The sequence below is a fragment of the Bactrocera oleae genome, chromosome 5 (genome assembly GCF_042242935.1).
Source record: "Bactrocera oleae isolate idBacOlea1 chromosome 5, idBacOlea1, whole genome shotgun sequence".
Taxonomy (NCBI): domain Eukaryota; kingdom Metazoa; phylum Arthropoda; class Insecta; order Diptera; family Tephritidae; genus Bactrocera; species Bactrocera oleae.
In genome coordinates, this window is record NC_091539.1 from 25,377,782 (window position 1) to 25,398,118 (window position 20,337).

The 20,337-nt window shown below is 35.6% G+C and overlaps 1 protein-coding gene across 2 annotated transcripts in view; it reads right to left on the reverse strand.

Annotated features, from left to right (window-relative positions):
- dtn (transmembrane protein 132C dtn) overlaps positions 1 to 20,337 on the reverse strand; it is a 102,093-nt gene that overhangs the window by 49,282 nt on the left and 32,474 nt on the right. For both annotated transcript variants that reach the window (XM_036370866.2, XM_036370863.2), the window contains exon 2: positions 19,425 to 19,714. In XM_036370866.2, coding sequence (XP_036226759.2) covers positions 19,425 to 19,714 — 290 coding nt within the window. The remainder of the gene's footprint in view (positions 1 to 19,424; positions 19,715 to 20,337) is intronic.

Sequence of the window (20,337 nt, forward strand, 5' to 3'; positions counted from 1 at the left end):
TCGCGATAAATCAATAACCAAATACGCCAGAGACATTAAGTTGTACACCTAAAATGATACATGAGGGCTTTATGGTATAGGAGTCGGAGTCAAAATTGGACGATGGGTGTGGCACCGCCCGCATTTAGGTGATATCACATATCTTCGGGCCTATTCGACCAATTTCAACCAAATTCGAAAAATTACATTATCCTGACGATCATATGTTACATTCAAATGGGCGGAATCGGACTACAACCACGCCTACATCCCATATTGCACAATTTTAAATTCCATATGATGTTTTCATAATATTGAAGTTATACTTCGAAACAATACGGATGATTGACGACCGCTTAGATAATTCATGGTCCCTCTCTACAACCCTGGAGGACGCATAGTTCTTTCGATGTATTTTAGTAACGTTGTGTGATTGACAGTTTCAAAAGCTTTTGACAAGTCCAACGCTACTAAGATACATAGATCTTTTAGGGCCTTAATAAAAAGCCACGAGTCATCTAGGATTACAGCCACTTTACCTACCTACCTACCTATCTAGGGGTTTGTGGCACTAACTATAGGTAAAGCTGCGCACTTTATGAAAGCCATGTTAGTGATCTGCTAGGCTCAGTTGAATCGGGAAGGTTAGCTTTCCTGGTTTCAGTAGTGGGACCACTCTGTCGATTTTCCGATCATTCATTCGGATCTGTAAAGAAAGGTCTGCGACATATTCGAGCATAAGTGTTTTGTTTGCTTATACTGATTTACCAGTTGTCGAATCTTCAAATTGGTATGCTTTATCCGGAACCACATGGATCAACCTGGCATGTCGCGCTTATTTGCTATGAGTGCTGCTTCTGGAAATTAGGGCGAATTTTCGCAATTCTATCAGCAGGTAGAAACAGTTACATCAGTGATCATCATGCGAAATTGATGTTCCCACTACAACCGGTTCTACGATAAGGGAATAAACCTAGATTTTATTCGACCACGGGTTGTCCTTTCGACAACCTGACCCTGTTTAGATTAGTAAGCAGCAAATTAATATGGCTTTGTTCGGAGAAATACCTAGCACCAGCGTTGCCATTTAACGTCTGAATTAATAGATTGATTTCAACAAGGACCCGGGGGAATTATGTTAAGTTTGCGGTAAAGACTCCAACCAAACTTCATCTTGGTTAGGTGCTACACATGCAATGGGTAGAGCCAGTTTAAGACCTGTTCATACCTTATGACAGATAGTGAGTGGACTACAATTATGTGGTCCCATGCGCTTTACGACAGTGTAGTTAGCACCTAGTTCGCGTACCGCACCATCATTTTCAGCAAGAGACTTCAACGGCCCTCAGATGCTCAACTAATCAGTTAAATCCCAAGGGGGTCCAACCCGCTCAACTTTCAGCCCGCTCCAATCCCTACATGAGAACAAAAAGACAACTCCTTGTTCCACGCACTGACCGTTCTGTGTATCAGAGTCGAATATGTCGGAACACCACATCAATCAAAACAAACTAATGCTCCGGCTGATGTCATTTCTCGACGTGCACCACTCCCTCACACCAAAGACTAGGTTACTGAAACACACGAAAATGAAAATCAATTTAATTACAACTAACTCCAGAACTAAATAGCCGCTCTTATTTTGACTTGTGTAGGTTTCAACACTTAACGTAAAGATCGGAAGGGAGACAATGGTAGCGGCTTAACCCTCCTACTTCACAGCACTGTCAAATCGATGGCCAGATCGACCGCAGGGTTGATAAAAAATATTGGTTATATTAATACATTTAATATTTTTCAAAAGATAAGTTTATTTTAACAAAATTAAGAAACCAGTATAATTTCCCAATATAAGAATAAATACACTTTTTATTAATGCCTTGTTTAACATTTTGAGTAACCTACAAATGTTTATAATTTAAACCTAAACTTAGAAGTCAAACTGAGGAAAACATTGTTAAATTACCAAAAGCAACCACCGATATAAAAAAAAACTGACTGGTAGAAATTCGCTAAACATTTATTATCAAAATGTTAGAGGTCTTAATACAAAATTAACTGACTTGTATTTGAACAGTTCCAATTTTAATTTCCATATAATTGGATTTACAGAAACATGGTTAAAACCTCACATTTTTGATAATGCGATTTTAAACAGCGAATTTCAAATTTTTAGATGTGATCGACTGAATAGAATCGGTAGAGGTGTTCTATTTGCCGTGCATTCCTCTATCCCATCTGAAAATATTCTTGTTCCAGGGACCGACTCATTTGAATTTAAATGTATTAAAGTATACGTTAATAGTTGCTTTATTTATTTAACCCTATCTTATATACCACCCCATTCGGACTTATCTGTATACATGCAGCATGCTTCTTTAATAAATAGTGCTACCTCGATGGCAAATAATGTAGATTCAATAATTGTATTAGGTGATTTCAATTTACCGTGTGCTTCGTGGAAATCTTTCGATGACTATATCGTGCCGATTTGCAATCGGTTATGTTTTAATGAGTTTTTCGAAAAAATGTCCGAGTTGGGTCTGAACCAAATTAATTTGATTCCGAATAAATGTGGTAAATGCTTAGATTTAGTATACGTTTATACCTCTGCAAAGTGTTCCGTTATTCAGAGTAATCCTCTTGTTCTACCAGAGGACTCATATCATCTTGCTTTGGAAATATCTGTCGAAATCTCAGGCATTGTACGGGATAATAATCATCAAACTTCGTGCTTCTGTATTCTGTTGTACAATAACATGGCCTAATTATAATGGTGACATTGAATTGAGTGTCTCTCATTTTAATAACATTATTATGAAATTATTTGAAAAGTATGTTCCAATAGTAATTGTTAATAAAAGCAAAAGTATAAGTCCGTGGTTTTCGAAAGAGTTATATAAATTGAAAAACAGAAAAACTCGAGCCTTTAAACATTTAAAAAAAACCGGTTCACTTGTCGACTATTCTAAATATTCTCTATTGCGTCGACAATATTTTGACCTAAACAAAAAATGTTATAATAATTACTTAAATAAAGTAAAAAAAAATATTGTAAGTAATCCAAAATCGTTTTATGATTTCGTCAACTCCAAACGCAGGATTTCCAAATTTCCGTCCGCAATGAAATACAAATCTATCATTTCAAGTGACAATGATATTATATCCAATATGTTTGCAGAATTTTTCAAGTCAAACTACTGTAATAATTCTTCTTTGAAAACTTTTTCTTATCAGCAAGTGCTGTGTTCGAATACTTTAATTAACGCTCCAGTTATTTCTGAAGAAGACGTCCTTTTTAATTTAAATAAGTTAAAACCATCTTTTAGTTATGGCCCAGACATGATACCCTCATGCTTCCTAAAAAATAGTGCCAAATATATTTACTTGCCTTTGACAAGGATATTTAATTCCTCTCTTAAACACGGTATATTTCCTTCAATATGGAAACAGTCATTTATAATCCCTTTGCATAAAAGTGGATTTAGATCCAACATTGAAAACTATAGAGGTATCGCAAAACTATCAGTTATACCTAAACTTTTTGAAGCTATCATCACTGACCATATAACCTTTTCGATTTCTCCGTTAATTTCCTCATCTCAGCATGGATTTCGTAAAGGGAACTCGACTATAACAAACTTACTTGAATTTGTAAACCATGTATCATTGGGTTTTAGGGAACATAAGCATACGGATGTTATATACACAGACTTTAGCAAAGCTTTCGATAAAGTAAATATCTCGATTCTCATACATAAACTTGATCTGCTGGGTTTTCAGCCAAGATTCTTTCAATGGGTATCTTCCTATCTTTATAATAGAACACAACGAGTGATATTTGAGGATACACCTTCAGATACAATTAATGTTTCTTCAGGTGTTCCGCAAGGTAGTCATCTTGGCCCGATTCTGTTCTTGTTGTTTATTAACGATATCTCTTCAGTAATAGAATTCTCAAAAATTTTATTATACGCTGACGATGTAAAACCTTTTAAATCATACACTTCAACTGAGGAAAGTTGTCTGTTGCAAACAGACTTAAACAATTTGGTTGCATGGTGTGGTAGAAATGATTTGCCATTGAATCTCAATAAATGTAAGACGATGTGCTTTTCCCGTAGATCTGTGCACCCCTCTTCTTATGTAATAAAACACCATATTCTAGAGCAAGTTTTAAGCTATGTTGATTTGGGAGTTAATATTGACCCTAAGCTTAATTTCAGTCTTCGTATTGATACCATGGCCTTGAAAGCAAAAGCTGTCCTCAGTTTTGTTAAACGTTGGTCTAAAGAATTTAGAGATCCGTATATTACTAAAACACTTTATACAACTTTGGTTAGACCTATATTGGAATATGGCTCTGTGGTATGAAACCCTAGCTACCAAATCCATTCTGACAAGTTAGAGTCGGTTCAAAAACAATTTTTACTTTTCGCCTTAGCGCATTTCCGATGGGATGCTAGGGTAAGTCTACCTCCATACACTAGTCGTTTAAAACTTATTAATCTACCTACACTTTCTAGTCGTAGGGAAATGCTTGGCATAACATTCTTAGTGAAACTTTTGAATGGAACTGTTTGCAGTTCTTTTCTCCTGTCTGAAATTAAATTTAATATCCCGGTTCACCTTTCGAGGCAGTTTAGACCTTTACTGCTAAAATCCTGTAGATCAAATTTTGAACTAAACGAGTAATTCCGCCGTATATGTCATGATTTTAATTCTCATTCCAGCACATTTGACTTATCTGACTCACTTTTCAAAATTAAAGACTTTATTGTTTTCTCTTAATAAATGAAAATGTAACAATTTATTATATTGTAACTTTAGATCTTAGCTGTTGAAATTTTTGTTTCTGTAGCTGAGCAGTTTTAGATCTCAACACTTAAAAAACTCTCTTGCCTTTTCTGACTCGGCTAATTCCGCACGTATGCGGATTGCGCCCCTCGCGTCGGTTGGGCGGGAGGAGGGTAATCGTTTGGTTATTATTATTATAACGGGTGATCCAAGTAGAGGTATTTTTTTCAATCACCTTTTTTAACAGATCACGCATGGGTCGGTGTCAAGCTGTCATGTTATTTTTGTTCAATATTGTTTGGCATTTCATCATGGAAAACTTACGCCTGAACAACGTTTACAATGTGTTCTTTACTTTATTACGAAAATTAACGATCTGTGAAGTAAGTGTTTCGAGCGAGTTATGTATAACGACGGCAGCAAATACAGTATATTCTGAGCTTGCTGTAATGTGCGGTACAGCCGGACATAGCAGCAAGCTCGAGTTGTCGATCTGATGTGAGAGGCAGTCGACGATGAACTTTTTACCAATTAGTACCGACAAAATAAAATTTTAATTTCACTCACTCTATTTAAAGAAATGGTGTGCATTAGTAGACCCAGGCGCTACCATAAGCGTAATGAAAAGAGCCAGTTTCGAAAAGTATAATTTTCCAGTTTTAGAAAAAATAAAACAATAATTAGTACACTGAATGGAGAAATAAGGGCGATGAACGAAAGAGTTAAGACACCATGCCCACTAGAATTTAGATACCCTCAAAATGCCAAAATGCGATGGTTAAAAATGGATTTTAACAAGTCATACGACCTTATACTGGAGAATGATTTTATATTTAACAAGTAAGGACGCGCTAAGTTCGGATGCAACCGAACATTTTATACTCTCGCAAGGTCAAATGGTATACTCGTTTGAGATTTCTTTAAAATAGTGTTATATGAGAAATATACGTGTTATATACCGAATTTGGTTGAAATCGGTTAAGCAGATCCCAAGATATGGGGTTTTTCCTAAAAGTTGGCGGTGCCACGCATACTGTCTAATTTCGAACGCAGTATAAAGTCATTTCATACCATCCCAGAGATAAAATTTAATGTCTCTGGCGTATTTAGTGCCTGATTTATCGCGCTTTTAATAGTTTTTAACATTACCGTTATATGGGGATTGGGCGGGGTTGTCACCCATTACACATTTTCGATAGAATTGCTAAAAACATATATTCTCTGTGAACTATATAGGTCAAGGTTTTTATCAAAGAGATGGCGTTATTGTCCATAGTACTAGTGTTACGTGTCGCATTATGTCAAACATGTTTATTTGCGCTAAAAGTTTGTCTTTGACAATTTTTCCACTGACTGACTCAGTACGTTGTGAGCGCTCTTTAAAGATGGACACCAGCAAAGAGAAAATTCGCTATATTTTACAATTTTTCTTCGATCAAGGCGAAAAAGCAGACAAAGCAGCTGAAAACATTAATTTAGTTTATGGGCCCGATACTGTAAACGAAAGTGTAGCACAAAAATGGTTTGCTAGGTTCCGTTCCGGTAATTTCGATGTCTAAGATGCACCATGCGTCGGGAGGCCTGTCGTCGAAAATTGCGATAAAATCATGGAAATAGTGGAAACAGACCGTCACGAGAGCACTTATTCAATTGCTAAGGAACTAAACATAAGCCAAAAAAAACGTTTGGAACCATTTACACAGACGGTGGCCAAGACTGCATTGACGGCCAGGAAGGTTTTGCTGTGTGTTTGGTGGGATTGGCAAGGAATCATCTACTACAAGCTGCTCCCCTATGGCCAAACGCTCAATTCGGCCCTCTACTGCCAAAAACTGCACCGCTTGAAGACAGTACTCATCCAGAAGATACCGAATTATGTTCCATCAGGACAACGCCAGACCACACACGTCTTTGGTGACGCATCAGAAACCCCGGGAGATCGGATGGGAGGTCCTATTGCACCCATCTTATAGTCCGGACCTGGCACCAAGTGATTCCCATCTTTTTCTGTCCATGGCGAACACACTTAATGGTGAAAAGTTGACCTCAAGAGAGGCCTGTGGAAATTGGCTCTCCGAGTTTTTTGCCAATAGGGACGCAGCCTTCTACGAGAGGGTTATAATGAAGTTGGCAACAAGTTTACGAACAAAACAGCGCATATTTGACTTAAATCAGACAAATGTACACAAAGTTATCATCTTTCGAATAATCAATAAATACGAAAAATATAAAGGAACTTTTTACTTTACCTAAAATATGTTACACCCACTTTTTAAAAAAGTTTGAAACTGCAAATGCCCTTCCCTAAGGTGATCCGGTATACCAAATAACAGTCTCGTATCTTATTGCGGAGCTTAGTTATACCAATTTATTTGTTTTTGAATAATGGCGTTTTGTGGGCGTGACAGTTGTCCGATTGCGCCCATCTGCAACACCAACCGTCTTACTGTACCAAGAAACATGTGTACCAAGTTTCATAAAGAAATCTCAATTTTTACTAAAGTTACAGCTTGCACAGACGGACTTACAGACAGTCACCCGGATTTCAACTCGTCTCGTCATCCTGATCATTAATATATATACAACCCTATATCTAACTCGAATAGTTTTAGGTGATACAAACAACAGTTAGGTGAACAAAACTATTATACTCTGTAGCAATATGTTTCGAGGATAAAAATTTGAAAACGATAAACATCGAAAACAAAGACAAACAAGTAAGGAAGGGCTAAGTTCGGATGTAACCGAACATTTTATACTCTCGCAAAGTTAAATGGTATATTCGTTTGAGACTTCTTTATATATTTTAATAATTAGAAGTAGGAACTGTTGCCTTAGGTATTTACTCACTCACAGTGAAAATAATTAGAGCAATTTGTAAACTAAATTTACTCAAATTATGAGAAATCGTTCTTGTGGTTTTTGTATACGCTTCTAACTATATTAAGAAGTGTGAAAAGAAATCGTTTTTGGACAATGAATAACATTTTTTATTTATTATATCGATATTATTATACATGTTTAGCTTAAAAATAATAAATATTAACAACTTTAAAAATGATGTAATATTATTATATAATTTTTGTATATAATATTTACAATATTAAACATACATTTTTATACAGATTCTTATACATATATCCAAATTATATTTCTCTTCCCCTTATACTATTTAATTTCTATCATATATTTATACAATAATGTCATATATAATAACAAATTATACATATAATTTAAATTTTTTTAATTAGATTACTGTCAAAATTGCTATACCATTCTAATTCGATTATATTTGGACAAAAAATGAAGAACTATTGCACTAAGTCTGAAAACTTTAGTTCGAAATAGAGACACAAATACTGTCATGATAGCTGTGTACTGTCTCAAAATTAATTGCATTTATACGGGCAGGATCCATGTTTGAAAATGCCCAATCAATTTGTGTACCGGCAGGTATAGTTGAATATTCTGCACCAAGCAGGGAACTAAAGTTTTTTTCTTGGAGCAGATTTCTTATTGCAGTCCCTGTAGACATTAAACAAATGTTAAAATCTCCAACAATTAGCACATTTTGATTGCCTAACTCAGAAGTAAGGACTTCCTGAAGTTCTACAATTAAATGTTTGTCAGAGAAAGCTGAATTTCTATATAGAACCAGAATATTAATACTGAAACATTTAAACAAAGACGCTTCTAAAACTTTGCGGCCTGAATAAATTTTCTTTACAGCTTTTGGTTCTATAGAGCAAGCAATACTATGCTTTGCATATATTATAATGCCCCGTTTATTTCTGTCGGTTGTTTCCGTGCTATCTATCCTCAGCTCGTTAATTGGAGTAAATCCTGGTATATCAAAACTTTCGCAAGGATAACTCCAAGTTTCTGCAAAACATAAAATATCTGAAGATAGCATCAAACAGTCGCACAAACATTAATGTGAGAGTGAAGACTCTGAACATTATGGAATAAAATTTGATGTCCTGATGTTCGGGAAATCAGAAAATTGAAATTTGTTGTCAAAGCTTTATTTGTGTTCAATTCCCTCAGTTCCCTAAATACGGGATTCAGAAAATTTGTTAGGAGGAATAAAATTTCCTATGATGAATAGACCTTCTGCAGAAGTAGCTCGACTACAAGCGACATATATTGAAGCTCTAGGCATTCTGGGTCGAGTATGAACTACAACTTTATTATATGTGGCACCCTGACTTTTATGAATAGTTATTCCCTCAGCCGGAACAACTGGAAACAGATTTCTTTCAATTGAAATTTGTTCATTTCTTTTATATTGAAAAGATTTTAGAACTTTTTCAATTGGTGTTCAAGAACTTTCTAGAGGATGAGGCTTTTTTGATCGTGCTATCAAACCAACAGAAGGTTCCAAAAATTTAATCCACAGAATTGTTGGAAAAGAACAATGGAAATCAATTTGCATAAGTTGTCCAGCTGCCCTATTAACCAACCCATCACACGTGTTTATGTTCACTGTAATCATATATTTGACGGGGGTTTTTAGTGTCAATTCATAGGGCAGTCCCTGCGTTCCAGAAGTTTTGAAAAGTTTAACTCTTTCCAAAATATTATCATTTTCATTTATACCAATTCCTTTAACTGAGTCTTTTGCAGTTGGAAGGAAAGCTTCTGTTGGGATTCGACTGAGCTTAAGGGCATTGAAATTATTTGTCTCTTCATTGGACCAAAATAAATGTATGGCATCATCGGGAACTTCTTCGAAATTAACTACTCGAGTTTCAATGAGTGATATGTCCTCATTTGTCATAGTACCAGATGCCATATGATTTAATGCAACTGCAAAGGCCTGATCCTCCCGTTGTCTAATTATCTCTGTTAATTCAAAGTATTTAAATAACTCCCAAAAGGGGAATCAACTAAAGTGCTGTATGCATCATTGGAATTAGGACAGAATATCCACCTATCTCCAACAGGTGAGAGTTGCTTCAAATCACCAAACACTATGATCGGTATACCACCGAAGGGGCTGTCTGTTTTGAAAATTTGTTTTAATCTCGCATCAACAGAGCTAAACATACGAGCACCTACCATTGATATTTCATCAATTATGATTAATTTTAAATCGATAAGTCTGGAATACAATGAATTCACTGTGTCATTGCTAAGTGGCGTCAACTCTCAATTCAACTGATTAACAGGTAAAGAGAATATTGAATGGAGGGAATTCCACCTATTCCGAATGCTGCTTTACCCGTAGGTGCGCAAAGAAGAACTTTTAAGGAACTTGGTTGGATCCAGGTGTAGAATTGTAACGATGGTTAAGAGCTTGATATAATGCACATATCAAACGACTCTTTCCTACACCTGCACCGCCGCCAATGAACTCATAAAATGGGAGATTTGTTTTTAGGTGGTGCATCAAATGTGTCAAATAGGTTCTTTGCTTAGTATTTAGACTTTGAACTAAAGAAAATAATTCCTCAACTAGAATTAAAGGGGGTAGTTTAATAAGTCTAATATTGCAATCAGATTCAGTGGCATTATCTGTTGAATCTTCACCATGCAAGTCCAGCAAATTTATATTTGGGTTTATTTCTGGAAGTGCCAACACTCTGAACTCATTTTCCACGATAGGTAGTTCATTTTGAGCACCTTCGTCCAAATCTATTTCATTATAAAGACTTTCTAGAACATTTTCAAGTTCTCTCAAAAACATCATATTTTCTTTGGTTTTCCTCAATTATAATACGATGTGTTATGCAAGTCTGCTCATTATCGTTTTCAATGAGATCTTGCTGTTCATTCCGCCAAGGATATACTCAACTCTGACCAAATCTGGGTTAAACCTTCTATACCGAATAATACAAGGTTTGGTACGTTTTTTCACAAAACCGCTACCGTCTTTAAGAGGCATGACAACTCCGCTTTCTGGTAAATTATCGTCTTCCCTCTCTTCTTCTTCATGATCACTATCTTGTGCTCTTCTACTAGATTTAAAATATTTACATTCGAACACGTTCCTCAGGTCGAGAGGCATTTATAAATATTTCTGCATTACTTGCTTCCGAAAGATGGAGCCCAATGCAGTGTGTGAAATTGGTATATTAACAACAGCATCTTTGAGCAAACTCTGACCTTGATATCCTAACGGACGGATTGTCATAAAAGGCAATCTAGGCATTATGAGACTTTCTTCAATTGGGGTTAAACTTTTCAAACAATCCAGTATTTCAGGAAAGTCTAGACCGTTAGTTAAACATACTTTTGGAACGTTCTTTTTAACAATCGCATTTTTGCAAGTAGCACAAAAATTGTAATTTCCATCTTCTGAAGGAAATTTTTGCATTAAAAAGAAGGCGGATGCAGCATTCGGGTGACCTTGCGCAATAGTTTCAAAATTTAATTTGCGAACTTGGTGTGAAAACCATAAGCCGCCGCAGCAAATACATATTTCAGTAGGGCCCTTATTTATATTTTGGAAATAAATGTTTTTGAAATATGCTAATTGCCACTATTGTCAGTTTCTATAACATTATTTTCTCTCGTTAATCGGATTCGTTGGGACTGCCTTTGGTTTTCAATTTGTCTATTGAGTGGGTTATCTCTACGAAGGCGAACTTGACCTTGTCTAAGACGTCTCTGATTCAAAAGTTCTTCCCTCATACCCCTCCTACTAAGCTGTCGACGTTGTGTTTCTCTATCACGCTCCTCTCTCCTTATTTCAGGATTTCTTCTTGCATGTTCCCTTTGCATTTGATCACGAATGCGCTCTAAATTCCTATACTCAGGATTTCTTGCGCGAAGTTCTCTATGATCCCTAGTGTTCCTACTTTGTTCATCATAACGTACCTCAGGATTTTCTCGACGAGACCTATGACCTCGAGTATCTCTTGTTTGCTCTTCAGAGCGAATTTGCGGATCTTGCTGCCTTGTTCTATGTGGAACAGTATTTAAATTTTGTTCTAAAGACCGTACCTCCAGATTTTTCCGCCTGGTTCTATGTTGATTTGTATTGATAATTTGTTCGGACAGACGTACATCGGAATCTAATCTACGATTAGCGTGACTTACAGTATTTTGTGACTGCTCACTATCTCTATATAAAGAGTTTGCACGAAGAACTCTCATACGTCTTCTATTCTGAAGACGACTTAGTAATATAGATTTTCTACTTAATCTAGGCATAATTAATTAATAATAAATGGATTAATATATAAAATACTTATATAATTCAGTCCGTTCGGTTGTTAAAAGTTGGATCCTAGGTGCTGCTCTCTTTCACTATAATTCCTTGTAAGTCCTTGCTATGACTCCTTTCCTGTTCCGTGTATAGGTACTATGGAATACTGGTGCACATATGTATATGTGTTTGCTCGCCACTGTATATAATACGGGTTTGCTCGTCACTGTATATAATACTTTAAACACTATATAACTAATACACTAAAATTAGTTTGAATAAAGCACTTTGCTGGTAAAGACATCTAGAGAAACTGAAACTACAAACACAGTGTACTGATATTTATTATACTCTTGCAACATGTTGGTACAGCTTACGTACTTTTGTATACCTATATATTACTTAGCTATTGACTAACTTAATAATACATAATATTTAGTTATATTTATATTTTAGAAATTAGTAGTTTATTTTATTGTATTGAAATTAAGTTCTCGGAAAACCCCTCCGTAAATTACTTTTGTTAAACGCTTTCTGAAACAGGGGGATCTATGGTACCTATTTTGAAGGGTCTACCGATGAAGGCTAAATTATACACATATGTAGATCAGGTATGTAGATTTTCTTCTTTCTGTCTTTTCTTTTCTAAACCTTCATATTAAAATGTGTCGCAAAACTGGAATAATAGACAGCAGCATGTAAACCGATGGTCGCAGTTTATCTATAACCACATAAAAAGGGTCTTTAGCCCTTTTGATACTACATTACTAATATTTATTTCATGCAGTTATTTCTAGAAAGATTTTTTTGCTCTATACAAAGTCCAGCACTCTAAGAAACTTTTTTAGCATTGTTGACTGGTATATTTTATAATAAGTCCAACATGATGGCTGAGAAAATATACCTAACCACTGATTATCACCAAATATTAGAAGAAATATATGTATATAGAAATCTATATCTATCACTTAAGGTGATGCAAACAACTCTTTGGTGAACAAAACTATACTCTGTTGCAACATGTTGCGAAAGTATAAAAATGTTGCGAAAGAATTCAACATTCATTATTCGATTATTATTTGGTATCCTATTAACTTATGTTATTGATCATAGATTTATTTTGTGTCAATACTATTTTTTTCTCCGAAATGTTAACTTTTATAAAAAGAATCTAACTCAAACATGGTATATGTGATATAAACTGAACCAAAGGGGTTAGATTTAATATGTGGGGTATATGAGGTTGCTGCTGTACCAGAGGAGCGCAAATCAGTAATTTAGGGTTATAAGGTTAAAACAAAGTCTAGACCAATTTTATTCATATGCAGCGATATACATTATTTTTAAGAAAAACTATCCATTTAATTTCATTAAATTATCAAATTGATGAAAAAAATTATACCATAAGTAGTACATGTGAGCTGGGAAAATCAAAGACCAGAAAATTCCTCCAAACCGTAAATTAAAAAATGTTGAATTAAACATCCATTATTAAATGATATCGTGATTAAATTACAATCAAATTTGGTATCTTCTTGACTTATATTAAAGGCCATAAACTTAGTCTCAGTTTTATTGTTTGAAGTGAGATATACATATGTATGAATGTGATACTAACTCCACCAAAGTGGCTAAATTTTATATTGGCAAACGTCAACCAGAAAATCGGAATTCATTATATGAAGGTGTGAGGTTTAGACTTAGTATATACTAATTTCATTCTAATTCAGCGTCAAACCACATAGTTTTTAAGAAATCTTTTCCACTTAATTTCGTTAAAATATCACGTTGATCAACCGGAACGGTGTAAAGTCAGGTGGAAAGACGGAAATCATATATATATTGGGGATAGAAAAATATATTAATTTTGACATTGCTCAGCTATACTCGAGAACATATTTTGAAGCAATTTTATATATAAAAAAATATTAATACTCACTGCCCGACATATTCGGCATAACTGGTTAGAATAACGAAAAGCATTATAAGTAGTATATGGAATTTGAGGGCAGTATTAACCCGATTTTATTAATTTTTTCCAATACCACATACTACTAACATACCACAGACTAATAAAATGCTCCCACTGTTTCATTAAGGTACCTCACATACCATCACCAATAAAATGGAGTAAAGTCAGACGAATGTTCGAAAATCCTGATATTAGTTACATGGAGGCTAAGGAAAATTTTCACCCGATTTGATCTTGTTATGAGTAAAACACGCTCTCTCATTTTCATTGAGATAACTCACATATGCGGTCTAAAGTCACGCGGAAGTTCAAAAATATTTATATTAGATATATGAGGGCTACAAGAACTATTGATCCGATTCAACCCATTTTTGAAACAAAGACATTCTATTATCGATAGTTTCATTTATTTATTCTATTATATGAATTTCAATTACATATCTTACACAATGACCGATATTTACGGTAAAAAGTCAACTATAGGTACTGGGGTCCACATATTCAGTACTTAGGGGCTTGAACAGTTTTGGTTCGATTTAGACAATTTTTGGTGCCACCTTGTGACTACTTTAAACGCATTATTCACGCAAAGTTTTACAACGATATAATCATTGTTGCTTGATTTGCATACTGGAAAGTGAAAGAATCAGATGGAATTGAAAATGGTGTTATATGGGAAATAGGCGTGGTTGTAGTCCGATTTCGCCCATTTTCGCACTATAACATAGAGATATGAGAAGAATGTTAAGTACCGAATTTAAAATTTTAACTGCAGATGCGCCTCCCTAATGTGATCCTGTGTACCAAATAACAGTCTTGTATCTTATTGCGGAGCTTAGTTATGGCAATTTATTTGTTTTTGATTAATGGCGTTTTGTGGGCGTGGAAGTGGTCCGATTACGCCCATCTGCAATACCAACCGTCTCACGGTACCAAGTTTCATAAAGATATCTCAATTTTTACTCAAGTTAGAGCTTGCACGGACGGACAGACAGTCACCCGGATTTCAACTCGTCTCTTCATCCTGATCATTTATATATTTATATAACCCTATATCTAACTCGATTAGTTTTAAGTGATACAAACAACCGTTAGGTGAACAAAACTATTATACTCTGTAACAACAGGTTGCGAGAGTATAAAAAGTAACAAAGTAAACTCTAGTGGCGCCATCTATATGTCGACTAGTGCGTTAGAATCTGCTATCCTTTATCGACTTCCAGTAAAAATTTCATGACATTTCATCTATTGGAAGTGAAGTTATTGCGTTTTAAGTGTCAGTATGTTTTTATCATCGGTGCGAAAATGAGCATCGAACAAAGAGCCAACATTAAATTTTGTTTTAAAATTGAAACAAGTTTATGGCGAAGCAGAGTGCACAAGTGGTTTCAACGTTTTCAAAGGGGTCGTGAGGACATAAATGAGAAATGAGCCGAAACCCAAAAAATCGCGCCTGGAGAAGTCAAAAGTGAAGACAATGCTGATTTGTTTTTATGATTCCAAGAGTATTGTCCACAAAGAATTTGTTCCACCCGGCCAAAACGTTAATGCGGTATACTACCTTGGAGTTTTGAAGCGTTTGGTGCGGCGTATTCGACGTGTTCGGCCCAAATATCACGAAAATGGAAGTTGGCGTTTGTTGCACGATAATGCGCCATCTCATCGATTGATGCTTGTGGCCGATTATTTGACCAAAAATCACATGTTAACAATCAACCACTCCTCGTATTCACCTGATATGGCACCATGCGACTTCTACCTTTTCGGAAAAATACATTTTCCGATGAAAGGAAAGCGTTATGCAGACGTGGAGGCCATTCAAAAGGCTTGTTACGGCATACTGGCGGCCATACCAAGCAACGAGCTAAAACACTCGTTCGACATGCTTTTGGACCGTGCAAAAAGCTGTATTAAAGCAGAAGGAGACTATTTTGAATAAAATTAATTGATTTTGCCGATAAAACCATTGGTTCTCTTTTTTTAAAAGTCCTGTTTACTTTGGAACGCACCTTGTACAAGTATGTACTTGTACATTGCTTATGTGAACCTTCACATCAGACCATATGCATATAAATATCTTGAACAATAAACGGCTGACTTCAAGTTATACATCACATCATTTTGCAATATTGTTTGACGTTGCCAATCTCTCGATTGTATTTCTTGTACCCTTTTAAAGCTACATACTCGTACAAATATAGGCTGCAAAGATAGGTGGCGTTACGAATCGATGTTCGATTTTCTAAAACCAGATTGTCCCAACCTACATATGTGTACCATGTATACTTGGATATATTTATTAATACAAAATTAAGTTCTGTTACAAGTTCAGGCCGTTATGATAATGAAACTAGAAACTAGTTTTGTCTTTTTGTTTGTTAAAAACTTCTTCAACAGTGAATATTTTTATACTCTCGCAACCTGTTGCTACAGAGTATAATAGTTTTGTTCACCTAACGGTTGTTTGTATCACCTAAAACTAATCGAGTTAGATATAGGGTTATATATATATAAATGATCAGGATGAAGAGACGAGTTGAAATCCGGGTGACTGTCTGTCCGTCCGTCCGTCCGTCCGTCTGCCCGTCCGTCCGTCCGTGCAAGCTCTAACTTGAGTAAAAATTGAGATATCTTTATGAAACTTGGTAGACATGTTTCTTGGTACCGTGAGACGGTTGGTATTGCAGATGGGCGTAATCGGACCACTGCCACGCCCACAAAACGCCATTAATCAAAAACAAATAAACTGCCATAACTAAGCTCCGCAGTAAGATACAAGACTGTTATTTGGTACACAGGATCACATTAGGGAGGGGCATCTGCAGTTAAAAAATTTTGTTTAAAAGTGGGCGTGGTCCCGCCTCTAATAGGTTTAATGTGCATATCTCTTAAACCGCTAATGCTATAATAATAAAATTCACTGGAAGCAAATGTTTTTAGAACCTCTACCTACAGTGTGAAAATAGTTGAAATCGGGTGGCAACTCCGCCCACTCCCCATATAACGGTACTGTTAAAAACTACTAAAAGCGCGATAAATCAAGCACTAAACACGCCAGAGACATTAAATTATATCTCTGGGATGGTATGAGATGACTTTATAGGAACCGCGTTCAAAATTAGACAGTGGGCGTGGCACCGCCCACTTTTAGGTGATAACCCATATCTTGGGAACTGCTTAACCGATTTTAACCAAATTCGGTGCATAACGTTCTTTTCATATTTCTATGTTATATTGCGAAAATGGGCGAAAATACTACAACCACGCCCATTTCCCATATAACACCATTTTCAATTCCATCTGATTCTTTCACTTTCCACTATGCATATCAAGCAACAATGATTATATCGGGGTAAAACTTTGCGTGAATAATACGTTTAATGTATGCCACCTTGTGACCAAAAATTGTCTAAATCGAACCAAAACTGTTCAAACTTCTAAGTGCTAAATATGTGGACCCCAGTGCCTATAGTTGACCTTCTACCGAAAATATCAGTCAATCCACAAAGAAATCTCAAACGAGTATACCATTTGACTTTGCGAGAGTATAAAATGTTCGGTTACATCCGAACTTAGCCCGCCCTTACTTGTTTTATCTATAAAACGGATTTTTTCATGGTCGTTGACCGCGTGCCACTGAAGAAGCCGCTTGCATCAAGATGACCTACGGTAGGCTTTCATCTCGAATAAGTATTCAAATTTTTCGGGTCGATATATCCATTTCCTTTGACATAATATTTTATTTTCTAAGGAGATTTCTGCGATTAAGTTCGCGACGAGTTTTTATACTCTTGCAACATGTTGCTACATAGTATAATAATTTTGTTCACCTAATCGGACCACTGCGAACTTTTTATGTTGTTGTTGTTGTAGCGGCAGAATTCCGCCGAGTTGACAGTCCTTGGCCGGAATAAGTCCGGGTCCGTTCCTGAACTGATTATAATATATGAGTAGATACTGCATAAAAATTATAATAAACAAGTAAGGAAGGGCTAAGTTCGGATGTAACCGAACATTTTATACTCTCGCAAAGTCAAATGGTATACTCGTTTGAGATTTCTTTGTGGATTGACTTATATTTTCGGTAGAAGGTCAACTATAGGCACTTGGGTCCACATATTTAGTACTTAGGGGTTTGAACAGTTTTGGTTCGATTTAGACAATTTTTGGCCGCAAGGTGGCATACTTTAATTGCATTATTCACGCAAAGTTTTACCCCGATATAATCATTGTTACTTGATTTGCATGGTGGAAAGTGAAAGAATCAGATGGAATTGAAAATGGTGTTACATGGGAAGTAAGCGTGGTTGTAGTCCGATTTCGCCCATTTTCGCACTATGACATAGAAATATGAAAAGAACGTTATGCAACGAATTTGGTTGAAATCGGTTGAGCAGATCTCAAGATATGGGTTTTCACCTAAAAGTGGGCTGTGCCACGCCCACTGACTAATTTTGAACGCGGTTCCTATAAAGCCAATTTATACCATCTCAGAGATAAAATTTAATGTCTCTGGCGTGTTTAGTGCTTGATTTATCGCGCTTTTAGTAGTTTTTAACAGTACCGTTATATGGGGAGTGGGCAGCGTGCCACCCGATTTCAACTATTTTCACACCGTCAATAGAAGTGCTAAAAACATTTGCTTCTAGTGAATTTTGTTATTATAGCATTAGCGGTTTAGGAGATATGCACATTAAACCTATTAGAGGCGGGACCACGCCCACTTATTAAAAAAAGTTTTAACTGCAGATGCCCCTCCCTAATGTGATCCTGTGTACCAAATAGCAATCTTGTATCTTATTGCGGAGCTTAGTTATGGCAAGTTATTGGTTTTTGATTAATGGCGTTTTGTGGGCGTGGCAGTGGTCCGATTACGCCCATCTGCAATACCAACCGTCTCACGGTACCAAGAAACATGTCTACCAAGTTTCATAAAGATATCTCAATTTTTACTCAAGTTAGAGCTTGCACGGACGGACGGACGGGCAGACGGACGGACGGACGGACGGACAGACAGTCACCCGGATTTCAACTCGTCTCTTCATCCTGATCATTTATATATATATAACCCTATATCTAACTCGATTAGTTTTAGGTGATACAAACAACCGTTAGGTGAACAAAACTATTATACTCTGTAGCAACAGGTTGCGAGAGTATAAAAATTATGGCAATTTTTTCTGCGTATTTGCCCACGCTATATGCGGTGTAAATTTGGTAACCGAATTTATGACAAGACTAAGTATATAACTGCTCATTGGATCCACGGCAATAATTTTTTACAAAGCATCTTCGTGCAATACGTAAATATAACTATGTAAGCTCAGTAGTTCTTAATTTGAAATATTTTATAAATTCTAAACTATCAGTCATGAAACCCTCTTATTCTATTATTTTTATAACATATTGTACATATAAAAATTAACAATGAAAGCGAGATGACCGACTTCCATAATAATAAATAATTCAATTTTAAGTGTTAAGTTATCTGATTTTTTTATGAAGAATAAATTATATACTTACATTTAAATTAGTGTTTTGATTCTCCAGCACATCAGGAACAATATATCGAGCTGGAACAGTTTGCTTTGTTGAAAATGGCCCATAACTTGCTCTGATGGATACGGGTTGGGTCGTTTGAACTACCGTAAAACGATCAACTGACAAGACTGAATCATATGTTTGTGCTTTACTTAGAGTTGCGTTTGAGGACTTAATTGATATTTCCGGTGCAATTGGCGGCTGACGTGTATGTTTTAAAAAAAAGCCACTCTCGGCAGACTCGAAATGAACTTCTACAGATAAGCTAACATCTAAAAAAAATAATAGACAACGTATTATTTACAAAAGTTTTCAAAGTAAATGAAATGAAACGAGTTCATCTCTAATCAACACATAATTAATATTGTACATATTTGAATTAAAAAAATGTCAGTTTGATTTTTTGTTTCGTATTATAGTATAAGCCAAATAACGATCTAACATGTTTAGTGTAACATTCAATATATTGATATATTTCTGACTATTCCAAGCTATTTGAATCAAAATCTGTCCAACCGAATAATAAACATAATTTTGAATTTTCTCAGACTAATATCATAGTAAATATATGGATACAATTCATACGGCACTTTTAATTTGGTGCCTCGGAAAACTTAAAATAACACTGTATACTACAGTGGTTTTATTGCCTTAGATATAGGATCGATTTTAGATATCTCTCATAATTCATGAAACTATCTATAATTTTGCAAGATTTGCTCTCGTTTATTTTTAATTCGTTATTTCCGTTTTACATTACAAAATCGCAACACATGAAACTAAATAATAGGTATGCATATAAGACTAGTGTAGAAGCCATTGATAATGATAAAATATAAAGAAATTCATAGTAGATTGAAACCGATCGAAAACGAAAGATAAAATTACGAACATT